At 57.1% G+C, this 17,358-nt stretch overlaps 1 protein-coding gene and 1 long non-coding RNA gene across 3 annotated transcripts in view; one reads left to right on the top strand and one right to left on the bottom strand.

Moving 5' to 3' along the window:
- Positions 1-17,358, top strand: part of LOC142417916 (uncharacterized) — a 480,711-nt gene that overhangs the window by 44,047 nt on the left and 419,306 nt on the right. The window lies entirely within an intron of this gene.
- On the bottom strand, positions 157-17,002 carry FBF1 (Fas binding factor 1). Of its 2 annotated transcripts, none has more exons than XM_075518485.1 (31): positions 16,907-17,002; positions 16,057-16,175; positions 15,696-15,723; positions 14,968-15,009; positions 14,547-14,637; positions 14,045-14,105; positions 13,454-13,504; positions 13,170-13,314; positions 12,517-12,597; positions 11,637-11,756; positions 10,612-10,765; positions 10,253-10,386; positions 9,708-9,810; positions 9,197-9,589; positions 8,450-8,527; positions 8,059-8,153; positions 7,291-7,349; positions 6,492-6,536; positions 6,268-6,402; positions 5,968-6,068; positions 5,326-5,532; positions 4,699-4,806; positions 4,246-4,385; positions 3,831-3,949; positions 3,582-3,704; positions 2,969-3,154; positions 2,034-2,210; positions 1,721-1,858; positions 1,475-1,607; positions 974-1,098; positions 157-353 (listed from the first exon to the last, which is right to left on the bottom strand). In XM_075518485.1, the coding sequence occupies exons 2-31, from the start codon at positions 16,057-16,059 to the stop codon at positions 270-272; spliced, it is 3,459 nt and encodes a 1,152-aa protein (XP_075374600.1). In that variant the 5' UTR covers positions 16,060-16,175; positions 16,907-17,002; the 3' UTR covers positions 157-269. The 2 variants fall into 2 exon arrangements, with proteins under 2 accessions (XP_075374600.1, XP_075374601.1); XM_075518486.1 differs by having other exon boundaries at positions 9,197-9,586.

Here is a 17,358-nt window from a genome sequence, read left to right as displayed (position 1 = left end):
TGCCTGTCCGAGGGCCAGCAGTGCCCGCCGGGTGGCCAGTGGCACTCGCTCTGAGGGATGGAGGCCAGACAAACTGTGGCTTCACAGCCCATAGGGATGGACTTCACACTCTGAACACTCCGAGATTGTTTTTAAAGAGAAGGACCATTCCTCAGCTGAGAACTGGGATTATTTATTCTTTGTTTTCCTCCCCCCTGTGGAGGGCACAGCAGCCTCCTGCGAGGACGGACACAGCTGTCCCTTGGGTAGTGCGTGGGGATGCCACCTCCTCAGTCTGACAGAGATGAAGTGTTGTAGGACGCTTTCTTCAGGGTCTCCAGGAAGAACTGCTCATCCTCTAAGAAATCGCGGTCCTGAGAAGAGAGGGATGGATGGGATAGATATCAGACAGTGCCACAGAAACGGGGTCACAGTCCAGGGCGTCGTTCATGAGCAAGGGAAGTATCCCAAACCCTCCTTCATGCAGTGAGCAACGGGCAGGTACCCATTTGTGGTATGCCCTGGGTATATGGGCTCCCCCCACAGAGCCCATAACCTCACGCTCTGAGCAGGATCCACAGAGAAAGCCTCAAAGAGCACCCCCGCCTGGGGAAGGACCCAGGAGGGAAGCAGGGGGCTGACGGGAGAGGATAGGGACATCACGAAGCCAGAGTCCAGCAGAGCTGGCTTCTCCCACCCAGGGATGGGGTGAGGAGAGGGGCAACCCCATCAAGCCAAGGATGATGTCCATCTCAAGTTGGACATCGAGCCAACCTGAGACAAGCTGTGAGGATCCACCTGTCCTTGCTTCTGGTGTCACTCCTCTAGGTGCCCATGGCTTCTGCAAGCCCTCCCAGCCCAGCCCAGCCGCTCAGTATTGATCTTAGGAGACACCCCACCCTGTGGCTATTGGCCCGAATCAGGCTTCACCCAGCCCTGCTCCCACCCAGCTGGTTCGAAGCCCCTTCCAGCCCCGGTCTCCCCACCGCCTCACCTGCTGGGCCCTGTGCTTCAGCAGCAGCAGTTTGGCGTAGAGCTCGGTGGGGCCGGCCATGCCCAGGGTTTCCCTGCTACCCGCCGGGCTGTGCCGAGGGAGCGCCCTGACGGGAGGTGGAAAGCCTGGAACGAGAGCCCGAGCATGTGGTGCCGCCACCGTTAGAGGAACCGCAGGCGGAGACAACAGAGCATCCCTTTTTTTGCTGCCTGCATGTCCCTGCAGCAGGGTCGTCCCCAACCTCCCAGTGCAAACAGGCTCTAACCCACCTACCTCTCCCTTCCTGCCCCCTCTACCCCCTCCTAGCACTGCCCTGGCTCAGAGAGCTCCGCTGAGCTCCTTCAAAGGATGAGGAGGTCAACACCAACTTACATCTGAGGTTTATATACAGGGGAACTAAAACAGCCCCAAGGAACATCCCAAGCCTCCTGAGAAGTGGAACACAAGTGCAGCTGCCCCTCAGCACGTCCCTTCCCATCAGCAGCATGCAGGAAGCCTTACACAGTGTGCCGGAGAGGCCTTTCGTAGGGGCACCGAGGTCCTGGTCTGCGGTCAGCAACATCACGGGGCTGTTGGATAGCTCCTCGCGTAGCTGTTCCAGCTGTCTCCTCTGGTGAGCCATGCTCAGCCGCTCCTGCCCCGTCCCCAGGAGACAGAGAGAGAGAGAGAGGGAGAAGCTGTTGGCAAAGGTTCAGGTCCTCGGCACAGCAGCCCCAGACCAAGAAGGGAAGGTGAGGGAGTATTCACCTGGTGCAGACGCTGTTCCTGCTGCTTCAGCTGCTCCAGGTGCTGCTGCATGACCTGCAGCTTGGTCTGGTGCTCGGACTCCATCCTGCATGCCTCCTGCAGGGCTCGTTCCCCTTCCTCATACTTCTGGGACGAGAGCTGCAAGGCCAAGCAGCTGGGGAGCCTGGGGACAGGGACCCTCGCTGCCCTGGGGCAGGGCTCCTTTGTGCATCCCCTTATTCCCCTCCCAGGACAGGATTAGGAGTCATGACTTCAGGAGGGGTGCGAAACCCCCGTGTACAGCTGTGAACTGCAGCGCAGATGCTCCGCTTACCTTGGTCATGCTTTTAATCTCCTCCTCCCGCTGCCGGATGCGCAGCGCGGCCCCATTCACCTTCTCCTTCTCCAGCCTCAGCTCCTGCCAGGCCTCGTCCAGCAGCTCCCTGTCCTTTGCCAGTTGTTCCTCCTTGGCTTTCAGCTCACGGCCCCGGATCTTCAGCTCTGCCTGCTCCTGGGATGGGCACGGGGGAAACGGATGCATTACCTGCCCTGTCCTGGACACTCTCATGTCTTCCCAAGTGATGGGAAAGATCTGCCCTTGTTGAGCTCCTCATGTCTGCCAGTTTGGGGCGCAGACCAACAACACCAGGTGCTCAAGCAGTGCCCTCATCCACCCACCCTTGGGGACCAGGGCTGGCAGAGCTGGGATTGTACAGACACACAGACATACACACACACTCCTTCCCCAGAAAGGACGGAGCTCCTCACCATGTTGTACACCCTAAAATATGCTCAAGGCACGGCAGTTTGTCAGCAGTGGAAATATCCAGCCTGAATGGCTATTTTCCACCCTGGTAGCCCTTAAAAATGCAGCTCTGCTGCACTGTCTGTGCCACATATCCCCTCTGGACAGCCCCAGGGGGGAGCAGAACTGGCTCTGGACACGTCCCCATGGCACGGGGAGGTTTTGCTTAACCCACCATGGGGATTTCCTCTCGCCAGACTTACAACGGAGGCAGCTGCGCCTGGTCTGGCTGCCCAAACTCCTCACGGGTAAAGGGGAGAGACAGAGGTGACTGATGCTTCAGTCAAGATCTAAAACAGGCTGGTGCAGGCTGTTCCTGGCACAGCCTGATTCTCACCACTCCAAGTGACGTCCCTGTCTTAAACACCTGAAGGCAGCTCTGAACGTCTCCGCTGTGGGCAGGACCCATCCGTGAGCCTGCCAGGCGGTGCTGGAAGCCAGGGGAAGGGGCTCCGCTGCAGTACCTTGGCCAGGCTCATGATGGTGCCCTCTCTCTGGGAGTCCATCTGCAGGGCTCGGTCCATGTCGCGCTCCATCCGCTCCTTGCTCAGCTGCTGCCGGGTGTGAAATTCAGCCCACTCGGCCGCCAGCTTCCGTCGCTCCTCTGAGCACTTCTGCATCACCGACTTCTGCTCCTCCAGCAAAGCGCTCTGGAGAGAATCACAAGAGAGGGAGAGAGAAAGCACTAAGTCCCATTCAGGGTAGGATTTTTCTCCTTTAACCCATCTCTGCCACTAAACCCCACGCAACATCTAGAAGCTGGTTCAAGCCCATGGTGCCTGGCATGAACGCTGCACGGAGAGCTCTGGCCCCACGCTCCTCAAGAACCAGCATGCCTCACGCGTGCACACAGCAGCCTCTTGTGTCCACGTGCCAGAGGGTTGGTCTGATTGCAATTCAGTTTGCAAGTTGGTCTGATTGCAAGTATGACCGGGTGTGGGATTGAGGAGGCAGAGGGCAGACGAAGGATGCTGCAGCCCAGCACCCAGTTCTTTCCTCCACCACACACCACAGTGCAGCCCCAGTCAGACCCACGGGACATGTGAAAAGCAGCTGGAGATGTCTGCCCCACCTCACCTTCGCCCTCTCCAGCTCTGCTCGCTCCATGGAGAGCTGCTGGGTCACGACGCGCCGCTGCTCCTCCAGCGAGAGCTGCAGCGATTCCACTTTGGATTGCTCTGCTGTCGCCCTCCATCGCTCCTGGGTTCAGGAAGAGAAACAGATGCCATTCACATGCCCCAGGCCAGGGACCTCCAGTGGGCAACACATACGCCCCATACACAGACAGGAGGGCTGACCCGGACAGAGGACACAGCGTGGGCTCACCTGCTCCAGCAGCCGAGTCTGCTCGCCCAGCCTGGCCTCCATTTTAGCGATCACCTCCTGGAGTCGGCTCCGCTCCTCCTCCATGTCCCTCTGCTGCTGTGACAGCCTGTCCTGGAGCACTGGGGAAAGGCAGCAGCAGGGCCATGAGCAGCATGAGGTGGGAAGGCGCCCTCTGTCCACACCATATTCATGGAAAACTGCACGCATTTATGCTTATCACCTTCTTCACATCCCCAGGACGCTGTTTTGTAAAGGGGAGACCCTGAGCTGTCCAGTGACCAAGGCAGGCAAGGCCTTGCCAGCCTTGGCTCCCAGCCTCTGGCTGACTTGGAGCAACTTCTCCCTGGTTTCTGGGTGTCCCCAGCCCCAGCAGGGACCCCACAGCCGTTTTGGCACAGAGGAATGGCAGACGTACCCTTGAGTTGCTTGTCCCGCTGCCGTGCCCCCATGGCCAGCTCCTGGGAGGTGGTGTGGTGCGTGGCCTCCACCTTGTGCGAGAGGTCGTGCAGGTCGCTGGAGAACTTCTCCATCTGCTCGATGACACCGTTCAGAGACCTGCGGAAAGTAGCAAGGGGAGGGTCACCCCTGTGGGACACACTCCATCTCACTGCAATGGAGAAGGGGATGTGTGGTGGGCCAAAGGCCGGGCAGCCCTGCCCTGAACCTCTCTGGGTCATAGCAGAACAGTAGGAAGCTGTAGCTGCTGCTTAGAGGAGTCCTGACGGATATTAAACAGCTTAGCATTCCTGCAGGCAGCGGGTGGGAGAGGGGATGGCCCCTGTTGCCATGGTCCGAGGCTGGCTCCCCGTAGGACAGGGAACATCGTGGCCAGGGACCAATGTGGGGATACGTCACTGGCCGTCAATACCTGGTGTGCGAAGTGGCGCTGGTCACCGCATCAATCTCCTGGTCTTTCAGCCGCTTCAACCGCTGGAGCTGCTCTTCGTGGTCTTTGCGCATCTCCTGGACAGACACCCTGCGGGACATGGGGAAGGACCCCGCCATGGGCTGTTACAAACCAGTGCTCCCCGTGATGGGCACCATGGAAGAGGCTTGGTCGTGAGGCTGAGAACCAGGTCTCAGGAGCTGAGCTGGCATGGTGGTCTGTCATGGGGCATCCCACTGACAGGCATCCACATTTGGGATGGACCACATTTGGGGGTTACGGGCTTCTCTACCAAAAACTGATTTCTCATTGACCCAAACTATGTGGACATCAGTGACTCACTGACCTGAATAAAGGGGATTTGGGGGAGATAAAACACTGGGTTCAGCATCTTTCAAAATACAATGCATTCACTCTGAAATGATGTCTCCAGCCAGATCTCCCTTGTGTCCACCTACAAAGCAAATCCCCATTCCAAAAGCCACTGAGCTGCCTACAACCCACTGCTTCTGGAGTCTGATTTCTCCTTTCACCATGTCCCCGTTCCCCAGTTCGTTTGCCAAAAAAGGGCAACTAGCCCCACACGCGTGCTGCTCGCACCGCTCTCACCTCTGCAGCTCTCGCAGCCGCTCCAGCTCCAGCGCGCTCTGCTGCTCCAGCGCAGCCAGGCGCTGCTGGTGCTGCGCCAGCAGCTCTGTCCGTGCCTGCTCTGCACCCTGGCTCTGCGACAGCAGCTGAGCTGCCAGCTGCTCCTTCTCCTGCCGCAGCCTCTCCTCCCGCTGCCCGTAGGTCTCCTCCACCACCTTCACCCGGCTCCTGCCCGGAGAGGTCACAGCAAGGAAGAAGGGTTGCTTTCATGGCAATACCTGGCACTCTCCACCCAAAGTGCACGTGGGGATTTAGGAGCAGATCGGTGTCACTGTATGCATGGGGAAACGTGCAGACTCTCCGCAGTCTGAGCCCTGAACCCTCCTGCTACTGCCCAGCGCCCTGGTTGGGGACGTGCTGGCAATGGGACTGGCCCTTCCTCCTTGTCACCCATGGGACAGTGTTGGTGAGAGTGGACCCCCGTGCTGGCTCACTTGTGGGGCTGCTCTCTGCCCCTACCAGGTCCACATTGACATGGCTCTCTGCCTGCCTGCCCCAGGAATGGATTTTGGAAGTGCCCCAGCACTCCCACCTCAGGAGCAATGGACAGGGCTGTAGCCAAGGACGTGACAGAGGAGGGGAGTGCAGGCGAGAGCCTGGTACCTGTGGGCACTCTCGAGGAGATCCAGGTCCTCCTGGTGCCGCTGCTGGAGACTCTCCAGCAACAGTTTGTGCTGCGTCCGCTCCAGCTCCAGCGTCCGGACCTGCCAGGCACCCGGGGAGAAGGTCCTTGTGCTGCCCTGAGGACAGAGCTCCCACAGCAGCACTCAGTGGCCGCAGACATCTCTGAACAGGGAGGTTTCTCCTCTCTCCCCTGTCACCCTGATGCTATTTGGAGCAGACATGGCCCCTTCTCCCCCTGGGTCACCCGTGGTCCCCCATCCAGCACGCGATGGGGCTCACCTGGCTCTCCAGTTCTGCCACACGGGCCTGGGCACTGAGCAGCGCTGCCCGACAGCCCGTCGCATCCTCGTAGAGCTGGGCTGCAGGAGCCCCCAGCCTCCTCTCATGCAGCAAGCCCAGGTCTGGGGACTCTGCCTATGGGGATGGAGAAAAGATCGAGGCCCTTTGGGATCAGTGGCCTTGTAGGGTGGCCATCAGTCCCCAGAGGAAGGCACATGCCTCACCTGCAGCTGTGGGGCAGCCTGGAGATGTGCCCTGGGTGTGGTAACCTGCGGAGACACAGGGATGTTCTCAGGGAGGTAAAGCCCTGGGGAGAACATCTCCTAGCCTGGTAATAGCGATCCATCCCCACCCTACTGTAGTCCCTCCTCTACCCTTCTCCAGCCCAACCCCATTGCTGGCCTGGGTCTTCTCCCCAGGTGACGTTCAGCAGCCCCCACCCCAGACACAAGCACGCTGGGCTCTTCCTTCTCTGGGGACAGACTCAAGGATAAGACAATGAGTTCTCTGGGAGACAGCATGTGTCCTGCCAGAAGGGCAGGGCAAGGAGGCCCAGCTAGATGAGAAACGGAGGCTTCAAAGACCAAGCAAGAGCTGCCCTCTCTGTCAGAGGCTCTGATTCCCCTTCAGTTGTCAAGAAACAATCTGAGCATCTTCACCACCATACTGGGGAAAACCAGCTGAAGAAAAAGTCCTTTATCAACTGGACCCTCTGTTGTCTAATTAATATAATATATATATGCCTGGGGAACTATGTAAATGCTGCTCAGGCAATGCAGGGTTGTAAATGCACATGATTTACAAAGCATCCATAGTACATGTGCTTTGGCCTGATAAATACAACTTGTGGCATCTTGGGGCTCTCCAAACACTTTGCCACCATGAACACAGGCTCCCAGAGATGCAAAGCAGGACACATCCTTCCTCCTGCCAAGGGAGCACAGACAGAGTTGGATGCCAGCAAGCCGGCAGGGAAGGGCTCCAACCCCACATCTCTTGGAGACACGGGACCAGCAGACCTACCTGAGTGAGCGGGGCAGGGCCCTGCGTCTCCTGCTCTCCTGGGAACGAGGCCGTGGGGACTGAAAATTGCACAAGTCCATGATTCAGACATGGCAATGGGAACCATCCCCTCCCAGAAGGACAAGGGCCTGGGTCTCCTGGGCAGAGAGAGAAGGGTCTTGCTCTGCTCCAGCAGCTGGTGATGGGGACAGAGGGTCAGACAGGCTTGTCCATACCTGCACCCTTACCCCACCCCACACACGATGGTGGGGCTCTGCTCCACAGAGTAAGCCTGGGGGCAAAGCATGGCTCCTCCTGCATCCCCATCACCTAGGGAGGCAGCTGGGTCCCCCTAAGCTTCTTTCAGTGGCCTCTGAGCCAGTGCACAGCCTCAGCCCAGGGCAGGAGGGGGTCTCCTAGCACACAGCACCAGTGGGACGAGTGTGGGGGCAGCAGGAGGGAAGGGAGAGAGAGAAGGGACAGCAAGAACTTACACCCACCCACTGCTCAGAGAGAGCGAGTCCCTTGCAGCCCTCTGATACCCCCAGGGCAGCACTGCAGAGCTCAGCATGCCCCAGCACGATGTCCCCACCGTGCCACGAAATGGGGACGGTGGGATCCTGCAGCTTAGCAGCCTGCTCCGACAACAGCTGGTCAAAGCCTGGGCAGCAGTCACATGGCCAAGGGCGATGCTGTAGCTCCTGCCCTTTTTTTTTTTTTTTTTTTTGTGGGGCAGGGGGACCTTCTCTGCATGCTGCTGCCCAAACCACCCAGCCACACAAAACGCACCCAGGGTGCTGGTGTCTCTGGAGGGATCCCCCTTCGCAGCCTCCGACAGGTGAGCTGAGGCTCGTTTCGCGGTGCTGAGCCAGGGGACCGGCTGCCTGCATGGGCACAGACACACGAGTGATGCACGAGTGTCACAGCTCAGGGAGAGGCACGCAGATGTTATCCTGCTTGGTATTACTTTAAGTTTAAAGCTTGGCTGTTCCACTGCGATCAAATAGGCAAGAGCTTGACGATACTTCAGAGCTGCCTACCCTCCCAGTTACAGAGGTCCCAGACCAAAGTGATCCCTGCTGGCTACTAGCTCTCCCCATTCCCTCATCTCACCCACACAGCTGCTTTCTGCAGGAAATCTCAGCCATGGAGGACACCTGAAACGTGAAGGAGGCCTTACCTGGAGCCGTCTGTGCTCGCTGCCTTGTCCTGCAGGGCAGCTGCCTGCTGCGGTGCTCCTGTGGAGGCGGCTGGCTGGCTGCAAGCAAAAAGCATCCTACGTGGGAGAGCCAAGGAGGTGATGAAAGACAAGAACCTTTACCCCAACATCAGTCCCTGCCTCGCAGGTGAAAGCCTCTGTCCCACTCAGCTGCAGCAGGATTCAGCCTTTTGGCTGCAGAGGGAGCAAAGACACCCCAAAACCTCCATCACCAGTGCTCCTCCTTGCTGCATCACCCCCTTCCCCTGGGCAGCCGCAGCCGCAGCTAACACACCCCTGCCCACGATACGCGGCTGTCTGCAATTCGCTTCTGAGTCCCATTCGAATAGCATAAGTCTGAACCTGTGTCTGTGTAAACCCAAACTGGAGGAGGTGGTTTGCCTGGAACTAAGAGGAATGAAGGGGAACGAAGGCAGGAACGAGGAGCACGGGGGGAGCCTGTGGGAGTGTGCTGATCCAGGACAGCTCCGTGGGACCCGGGGCAGTGTGTGCAATCTTGGCCACAACTGGAAGGAGAGCCCAGAGGCGTAACGGGACTGTGGGCTGGATCAGTGGGAGAAAGCCCCCACACGTTATTACCCCAACTTGAGACAAGACAGTGCTTAAAATTACTTTCTTAAATCTGAGCCGAGGGTTTCTGAGAGGTCCTGCTGGAGCAGCTACACATGGAGCAGACGGGAGCACTGCGGCCATCAATCGTGCCTTTACCTGACAGGAGAGCGGGGATCCAGCCCTTCGCCTGGGTCCTCCGAGGGCTTGGCACTTCTCTCCTGGGCCTTCGCCTGCGCTTTCTTGCGCGACAAGGCAGCACTCAGCCAGTTCTCCTCCTCCAGCAGGTCAGGTTTAGCCGCTGCCTCCTCTGCAGCCGGGAGCTGGCTGGTGGGGCCAGGCTGCCTGGGTGCAGCAGGGCTGGAGTAGCTGGCTGCGGGACTGGCCTTCGCTGGAGACAGCGGCTCCGAATCTGTCATAAAGTCCTCATCTTTCAAGCCCAGCCAGTCACCTCCAGCCCTGCTGCCTCGCACAGGGCTCTGGCTGGCTGGAGGAGGAGGTTTGGAGCGGGGCTCCGGTTTCGGTTCACTGCTGTTCTCGGCTGAAAACCTGCTGCAAGGAGAAGCAGTCACATACCTGCCGGCGAGGGGACCCCGGGGACCCTGCCTGCTCTGCTGCAGGGGCAGCGTGGCTCGTGGCGGGAGCAACAGACACACACAGAGCACCATACCTCACTGACTGCCTTCTCGACAGCCGGCCCTCGGGCGTCGAGGCCACCGTGGGCTGGTACGCTCCAAAGACAAAATCCTCCTCGTCCCAACCCTCTTCCTTCTCTGTTCAGACAAGCAGCCGTCAGTCAGTGCCCAAAGGAGCAGCCAGCTGCAAAGACAACAGCCTTCCTCCTCCCCTGCAATTCCTACTGGGATCACTGCCTCTGGGAAAACACAGCTGGAAACTTCTTTCTTGGAAATCCACGAGCAATGTGCCTCCCCAGTGTGGCTGGGAAAAGTGTCTTTGCTGTGAATCAGCCCACATCCAAAGGCAACCGAGTTACGGCTACTGTGCAAATGCTCCCAGGCTGCCTCAAGGGCAGAGTACACCACTTCTGCATTAGCCACCTTCCCCCTGACCCGTGCTGACTGAGAGCCCATTAGCAACCCTGCTTACCACTACAGAAAGGTATTTCCCCTGCAAGGGCATTAGAAACCAATGTCGTTCTCCCAAGCCAATGCTGTCACTTCTGCAGACCTTCCCAGCATCCCTGGCTGTGCTCACCTGGCTGCTTTTGGTACTTCTTATCCAGTTTGAACTCCCTGCGCTCTCCCGTGCCTGGCTGTTCCAGGATTTTGGCCACGGAGCCTCGTCCCAGCAACTCGTCCAGCTTGGATCGGGCTGGCCGGAGCTCCTCTCTGTTGGGGACAGAGGGGCAGATGGGTTTCTCTGAGAGGCAGGGCTGTTCCTGTCACACAGCCTTGCCAGGGTGCTCTGGCTCTTCTCTGCAAAACAAGGCTGCTCTTGCCCCTTTCTGGGACCCACAGGCAGAAGCTCCAGCATCCCCCACCCAGCACAGTGGCACCATCTCAACGCACAAGCCATCCCCTGCTTTACTCCCACTACTTCTTCATCACCCTTACTCTTCTGCCTTCTTTCCCTGCTTCTCATCTCCTTTTGGGCCGTTGCCAAATCCCAGTGCATCCACCAGGTCGTCACCATCATCTTCAAACGTGAGCTCCTCCCTCCTCCGGACTGGGGCCACGGTGTGCAGGGGCATCTGGAGCGGGGGTGGCTCTGTGGATGGGATCGCAAATGGTAGGAGGTTTGATCAGGGCTTTTATTATTTTTTTTTTTTTTTAAAACAAGAGATCAAAGCAGCCCTGCCTGCTCTTATCTCTCAGGACCATTTACAAAGTCGTTTTTAAATAACTCTTGTCAGTGACCCAATCTCCCAGCAAGTGACAAAGAGGCAACGTAAACTGCCTGGTCTGTGACCATGCATCCACTGATGGGACATTGCTGGGTGCCACTAACACTGGGGTTTCCAGCTCTGGCTAACACCAGGAGCTATTTTAGCTTTGCAAGTTTCTAATCAGATAATTCCTTCACGCAAAGTCACTGCTCCACCAATGCACCTTAGTGCTTGCCCTAACTCACCAGCTGCTACTTGTGTCGAGAGTGGATTTATCGAGGTGAAAGGCGATTTTAGGGGACTATCAGACCCATTAGCATCCCTGCTGCAGGAACAAGAGGGATGAGTGCCTGTAACACAGCCACAGTGCAGCTGGATCCCACCCAGAGGTGCCCCAGCTGTGGTTTGGTGTGGACCGGTGATGCTCTCAGCCGCCCAGATCCTGACCCAGAAAACTTGTTCTCATTTGGCACCATGCAGAACAGGCTGGATGATTTCAAAGGTAAGATCTGAGCCTCCATTCCCAGAAAGGAAAGGTCAGTTCTGTAACCTGTGGCACACTGGAAATAGCAAGCACTCAGTGAGCTGTGTCACAATTAACCCCATTATCAAGTTACCCTATAAATGACCATACTGGTTAATAAGAGATGGGACTAGGTGGCTTTCAATTTAATCAGTTTGGACCTCACACAAACTAATTCAGGCTGCTGATTCATTTAATACAAAGAGAATGCATCAAGCAACCCTGCTTACCTTTCTCTTTGCTCTGTTCCGTTTTTTTCTCAGAGCTGCTTTTAGTGCCTGTTGGAGCTGGCTTCTTGGGAGCATCCTGCTCCTCATCAGATAAAAGCCCTGCCAAAGGATCATCTAAATCTGGGAATTACCCCGTAGGGGCAGGAAAGGAGAATAACAGTAAAAACAAACAAAACCAATGTTATTTAGAAGAACAATTCTGCACTAAGCCAAGCACTATCGCCCACCATGTGCACATGGGGACGGGAGACCGTATCTGCCCAAAGCCATGAATGCAGGTCTGCAGGGACCTGGGATACCCTTGAGTCTCCCTTAACTTCAAACACTCAAGAGTCACATTTCTGTTAAGTTTTTCCACATTTTCTTTCTCCTACAAGAAAGTAACAAAATTTGGATGCTTTAATGCTTGAACATTGTTTAGGCAAAGAAAAAGGGAAGAAGAAAGCCCACCTAAATCACCTAAAGCCCATTAGTGATTTTAACAGATGCTGATCTTGGTTAAAGCGCAGGCTTTGACAACCAGATCTCAGCTGTGCTGGGAAACTGCCCTCCCTGTTTGGAAGTTGGACAGCATCCCCCCTGACACAAGGGCTCCCAAGTGTTACAGACAGTCATTAAAAACCAAAGCACACGTGCAAATGCAAATGACCCCAAGAATCGTCTCTCAGCCCTGTTCTGGGGAGGGCCTTAAACACAGAGCTGTAATTTTTCTTCCCTTTGGTCACCTCTGAAGGATTAGATTTGCACCAGCACCGTAGGGGTGAAGGACTCTGATCTCATTAACCAGCCAAGCCTTCGGTTAACAGAATGGGCAAAGAGCAAGAGTAGAGTCTTCAGCTGCCCCTGTGCATCTACGTGCTGAAGTGAAGCGACGTCCTACCTTCAAAGTTAAATTTCTTGTACTGTCGGGAAGCAGGGGGGGATGAGAGTAGCTTCTTCTCAATCACAGGTACAGACTCTCCTAGAAAGAGACACCACGGCTCTCAGAGACAAGGTGCTGCAGAGATGCCCCTCTCCCACCCTGGCTGAAGGTGACTTTTCTGGCAGCAGCCCCCTAAAAGCACATATTGCGACACACAGTCCCCCCACAGCCCTGTGGGGCGGGAATCTCTCTGGAGGGGTCTCCTTGCAAGCAGAGAAGGAGAAAAGGGCCTGGGGAAGAGCAGGGCAGTTTGGGGACTGGCATGTCTTAAACGCAACCCCTCTGGCTCTTCTTCCACACAGATCAGGCAGATCCCCGGTCTTTGACCTGCACCAGGGAATGGCCAAATACTGTCTGGTGGGACACGGCAGCGTGGCCGTTGCTTCTGCTGATGTTAGTGATGTTACCACACCATGACAAGAGGCCGGGCCAGGGATCTCCCAAGAGAGAACACATGGCTAGAATAACACTCTGTGTCTGGGACAGCCCCAAAAAGGATCAGGAAAAGGATTTTAGGAACAAAGCCACTTTTTGTTCCCTATCCCAGAAGAAAATACCCCCTGCTCATTTGGAACCAGGCTATGAAAAGAAGAGCAGAATCTCCTTTTTACCTTTCTCAGGAGCTAGCAGCTTCCCTGCGGTTTTTACTGTTCCTCCCGAGGAGTCACATTTCCCAGGACCTTTCACGGTTGTCTTCCCTGGCCCAGAACCAGGTTTCGATATTCCCAGGAGATCAGCTTCCATGTCATCCATGTCCTGGAAAGCAACAGGACGAGGACGGAAGCAGGGTGAGCACTGCTAATGCCTCAGCGCTGCTTCTCCCTTTGGAGGCTGGTGCTGGAGGCCGTGGTTGCAGCACATGTGGGGCTGAGATGAAGGATATTTATGCACTTACCTTCAGGGTCTGCAGCAGAGCTTGCAGGTCTGCATTGGAGGCACTGGATCCCTGCATGCCAAGGAGGGCAGAGATCAGAGACAAGCAGACTTTGGAAACTCCTCACCCCTTGCTTCCACACTCTGGCCCCTGGTTTTCCATTTTATGGAATAAGAAGAATACATGCCCAACTCCTCCTGGTGATCCCCTCACTGGAAACCCCCTGTGCCTTGATTCCTTTACTGAGATCCTGCTGCCTCTGGGAGAAGCACCAGGAACACCCAGGCTATTGCTTTGGGCAAGGGTCCTTCCTATGACAGCTCATCCGAAGCGCACCCAGGAAGGCTGGGCTGCAGCACAACGTGCCCCCTGGCTTTGCTCCATCTCATCCAGGGCACCTGGAAGCCCTTCTCCCACCATTCACCCATTCCCCCGTCCCATCTTGCCCACTCCACAGCCATGCCAGAGATGGGTTACCTCTTCAGCCAGACTTCATGGTTCATCCCCGACACCCCACTGCTGGCTTGGATGGGATGACACCAGGGGCAAGCCTGGTCTGGCTCAGTCCCAGCCCTCAGGACACCCAGGCTCTCTCCCGACATTTGGGCTCACCTCTGCAGCTTCGATGTCTTCTGCAGGGAGTTTGCTGAAGAAATCATCCTCTAGAAAGGACCTGTGACACAAGCCCAGGGGTTAGCAGCACCACACGTGAGCTCGGCAAGTGTGCCCTGGGGACAGCCAGGCCAGGTGGTGGGAGGTGGAAGGGACCACACGGGCACACTGCGGCAGCAACAGCATACAACAGAAAATGAGCCTAAAATAGCACTGGGATAAAAGATAGTAGTGCTATATTTAGCCTGCTATATTTAACAAGCAGCTGTTATAAGGGAGATTCACAGAAGATGTACAGGGCTGGGGGCACCCAACTCTTGCTGGAAAGCTTCAGGCTCTGGGCTCCCAGTTCCCAAAGGCATCGCAGGTAACGCGCCTTCCCAAGCAATTGCTATTGGAGCAGGGAGCGAGGCAAAGAAGCCAAGGACAGGGCAGGTCAGAAGGACCTGGGGAGCACAGAGAGATCTCCAGGTGGGAGAGGCTGTGTCTGAAAGGCACTCACTTCTTGCTGGCCTGCGAGCTGGTGCCCCGGGCTCTCCCACTGCTGCCCCCGGCCAGCTGGGAAGCTCTGGCAGATTTAACAGGGGTTTCATCTGGAAACAAGACAGGGACAGATTAGGATGATGGACACGGGCAATTCCTGGCCTAGGCACTCCAAAGGGAGACTTGCTGTCTCCCCATGAGCCACAGAGGCTTTTAATGGGAGATGAACTTCACTTCGCCTCCCCAGCCTGGTGTCCAGCCTACTCAATGGCCTCTGATGCTGGGAAACCCTGCTCTCCGCTCTGCTCCCTGCTTCATCCCCCCTCACAACTGGAGCCCCTCCGAGATCAACGGCTGTTGCACCGGCACCTCCTGCTCCCAGGAGGGGAGTAAGAATACAAGGACGCTGCCCTTTCAGATGCAAAGAAGGTTCATTTTACCATCATATCCCAGGAGGTCACCAAGCACATCATCAACAGAGCCTGAAATGAGACAAATTAAAGGTGTTGAAGTAGGTGAGCTCACCAAACAGGTGTAGAAAAGCTCCCAATTTCAATATGGCTTGCTCTTTTCAAATCCCCCAAGAATAAAGGTTTGGTCTCAAGCATCAGCAGTGTAAGGCCTTCCTTGGCAGTCTAGAGAGAGCTGCCAGGGCTTGATTCAGTATTTTTTGGATAAAAGATTTGGCTTCACTTAGCCAGAAACAGGGCTTCTTTATCACATGAGCCAGCTGCTCAATTAGTCACTGGCCAAAAGCAGCACTTAATCCGTGAGCTCTCTCCCCACAGTATCTCAGAGCCCATGGGCAACCGCAAAAGCATTGCTTCAGTATCAGGGGCTGCAGGAGGCCTCTAAACAAGCAGTTAGGGAGTAGGTGAAGGGAATAACTGAAATAAATGCATATATTCTCCCCTGGATTTGGGAAAGCCCACAAGAAAGCAATCTAGGACCCCAATAAGCAAATCCAGTTGATGTGAGAGGCAGGTGAATATCTCTGGTTCAGGAATGACACGACGCACACAACTGCACCTTTCACACAAGGACCGTGAAACTCTCCAGTAGCCAGGACTGCCACCTGAACCCAGCGTCCCCCCTCCTCTGTCCCATGCATTCCCAGCAGATCAAGGCACGTATGAACAGCGAAAGGAAAGCATGTAAGTGCACGTACCTCTTAAACTTTTCTTGGGTTTTGTAGCCTATAGAGAAAGACAAATTCCCTCATTAGAAAACAAAGCAAGTCTGACACGGACTTTCTCAAAACACTCAAGCCAGAGGCAGGTTTCTCCAGAGAATCCCACAAGCAACAGTGAAGCCCTCCTCCTGCCCACACTGTTTGGGAAACGGCATGTGAAACGCAAGGGAATCACAGAGATATTTACAACTTCAGAGACACCAGCAAGCACAGCCCCTCCTCACCGCCAGCTGGGCAGAAGCCTCCAGCCCTTGGGATCACTTCTGCTTCCGAACAGAAGTGCCAGAGCAGCAAATCTGGATTTCCCTGGCCTGCCTTCATACCGTATCACACTCACCATCGCAGGATCCCAGCCTTCCCCTGCTCCAGTAAGTCTGTTTACAGATTCATCCGATCTCCGCCTCCACGTTGCAGGGGGGTCTAACACCGTTGATCACATCCACACCAACCTCCTGCCTGTGGGGAGAGGAGGATTTCCCGATTTGCTGTTAAACAAACTTTCCTCTCCTGCGCGGGGCCCCTCTGCAGCCTGCCAGGCTGGCTCCGTGCTGCTCGGACCTCTCCAAGCCACTCTAAACAAGGCTCAATCTGAGTCTTAAAGACAATCCTCTATTCCCCAAAACAGTCTTGAGCTTCTGCAGCAGCTTCCACGGGGGACATCACACCAACACCAAGGAATCGCTCTGCAAAACAACCCGAGAGGGAGCAAATGCCACCCGCCCTGCCCCACGCCTGCTGACCCCAGCAGAGAGCCCAAGGGGTGGCTGCTGCTCTGCCCAAAGCCTGGAAAACACCCCGGGGGGCCTGGGGCTGGGGAGGGAAGAGAAGGAGGGCAGGAAGCCTCATCTCGTTGGGTCCGGAGCACGCGGGGGATCTCGAACGAGCGGGACGGCTGCTGCTACGGGGCCCACGCAGAAAAAAAAGCGCTGCTGGAGGCGAGGGGTGCGCTCCCCTCTCGGGGTGCGAGCAGGATGAAGGAGCTCCCCAGGTTTCCGACCAGCCAGCCCCCCCACGGTGCACCCCCGCCTCCCTGCACCCCGTTGCCACGGCACCCGGGGCCCTCCCGACCCACAGCGTCCCGGGCCGGTGCCCCGCACCCCGCGCTCACGGCACCCCGGGGCCGCGCCTGCAGCAGCCCCCAACCCCTGCCCGCAGCGCCCCGTCCCCGCGCTCCCAGCGCCCCGCACCTGTTGCGCCGCAAGCCCCTGCCCGCAGCATCCCCCGCCCGCAGCACGCCGGGCGCCCGGCCCGGGGAGGCCGCAGGCCTCAGCTGCCCCCGGCCCGGGAAGGCCCGGCCCTTCCCCTCCCCTCGCGGGGCGACGGGAAATGTAGTCCCGCCGGGCTCGGGCCGGGAACTACAGCCCCCGGCAGCCGCGGCCCGGCGGCTCTGCTCCCCCCGGAGCCCGCGGGAGGAGCTCGGGCCGTGCGAGGTGCCCGACGGCTGCAGCACCGCCCGGAAGCCTTGCACCCCCGTCCCAGCGACCGGGCAGGAAGGGCCGAGAGCAGCAGCGGGATTGTCCCGTTTCCCCACGGGGCCTCGGGAGGCTCCGGGTGCGCGAAGGCACCCGGGGGATGGGGGCTTTGCTACCCCCAGGACGTATCTTCAAAGACAGCAGGCTGGCTTTGGCACAAATAATCA

The sequence above is a fragment of the Mycteria americana genome, chromosome 16 (genome assembly GCF_035582795.1).
Source record: "Mycteria americana isolate JAX WOST 10 ecotype Jacksonville Zoo and Gardens chromosome 16, USCA_MyAme_1.0, whole genome shotgun sequence".
NCBI classification, from domain to species: domain Eukaryota; kingdom Metazoa; phylum Chordata; class Aves; order Ciconiiformes; family Ciconiidae; genus Mycteria; species Mycteria americana.
The sequence above is the reverse complement of the archived record's forward strand: the minus strand, read 5'-3'. Positions and strand labels throughout refer to the sequence as shown.

Coding starts and splice junctions, on each gene's coding strand:
- FBF1 (XM_075518485.1), bottom strand. Junction 4,807..5,325: donor CGGCTGCGAGAGCTGCAGAG/GTGAGAGCGGTG, acceptor CATGTCCCGCAG/GGTGTCTGTCCAGGAGATGC. Junction 1,099..1,474: donor AGGCCTCTCCGGCACACTGT/GTAAGGCTTCCT, acceptor CTCTCGTTCCAG/GCTTTCCACCTCCCGTCAGG.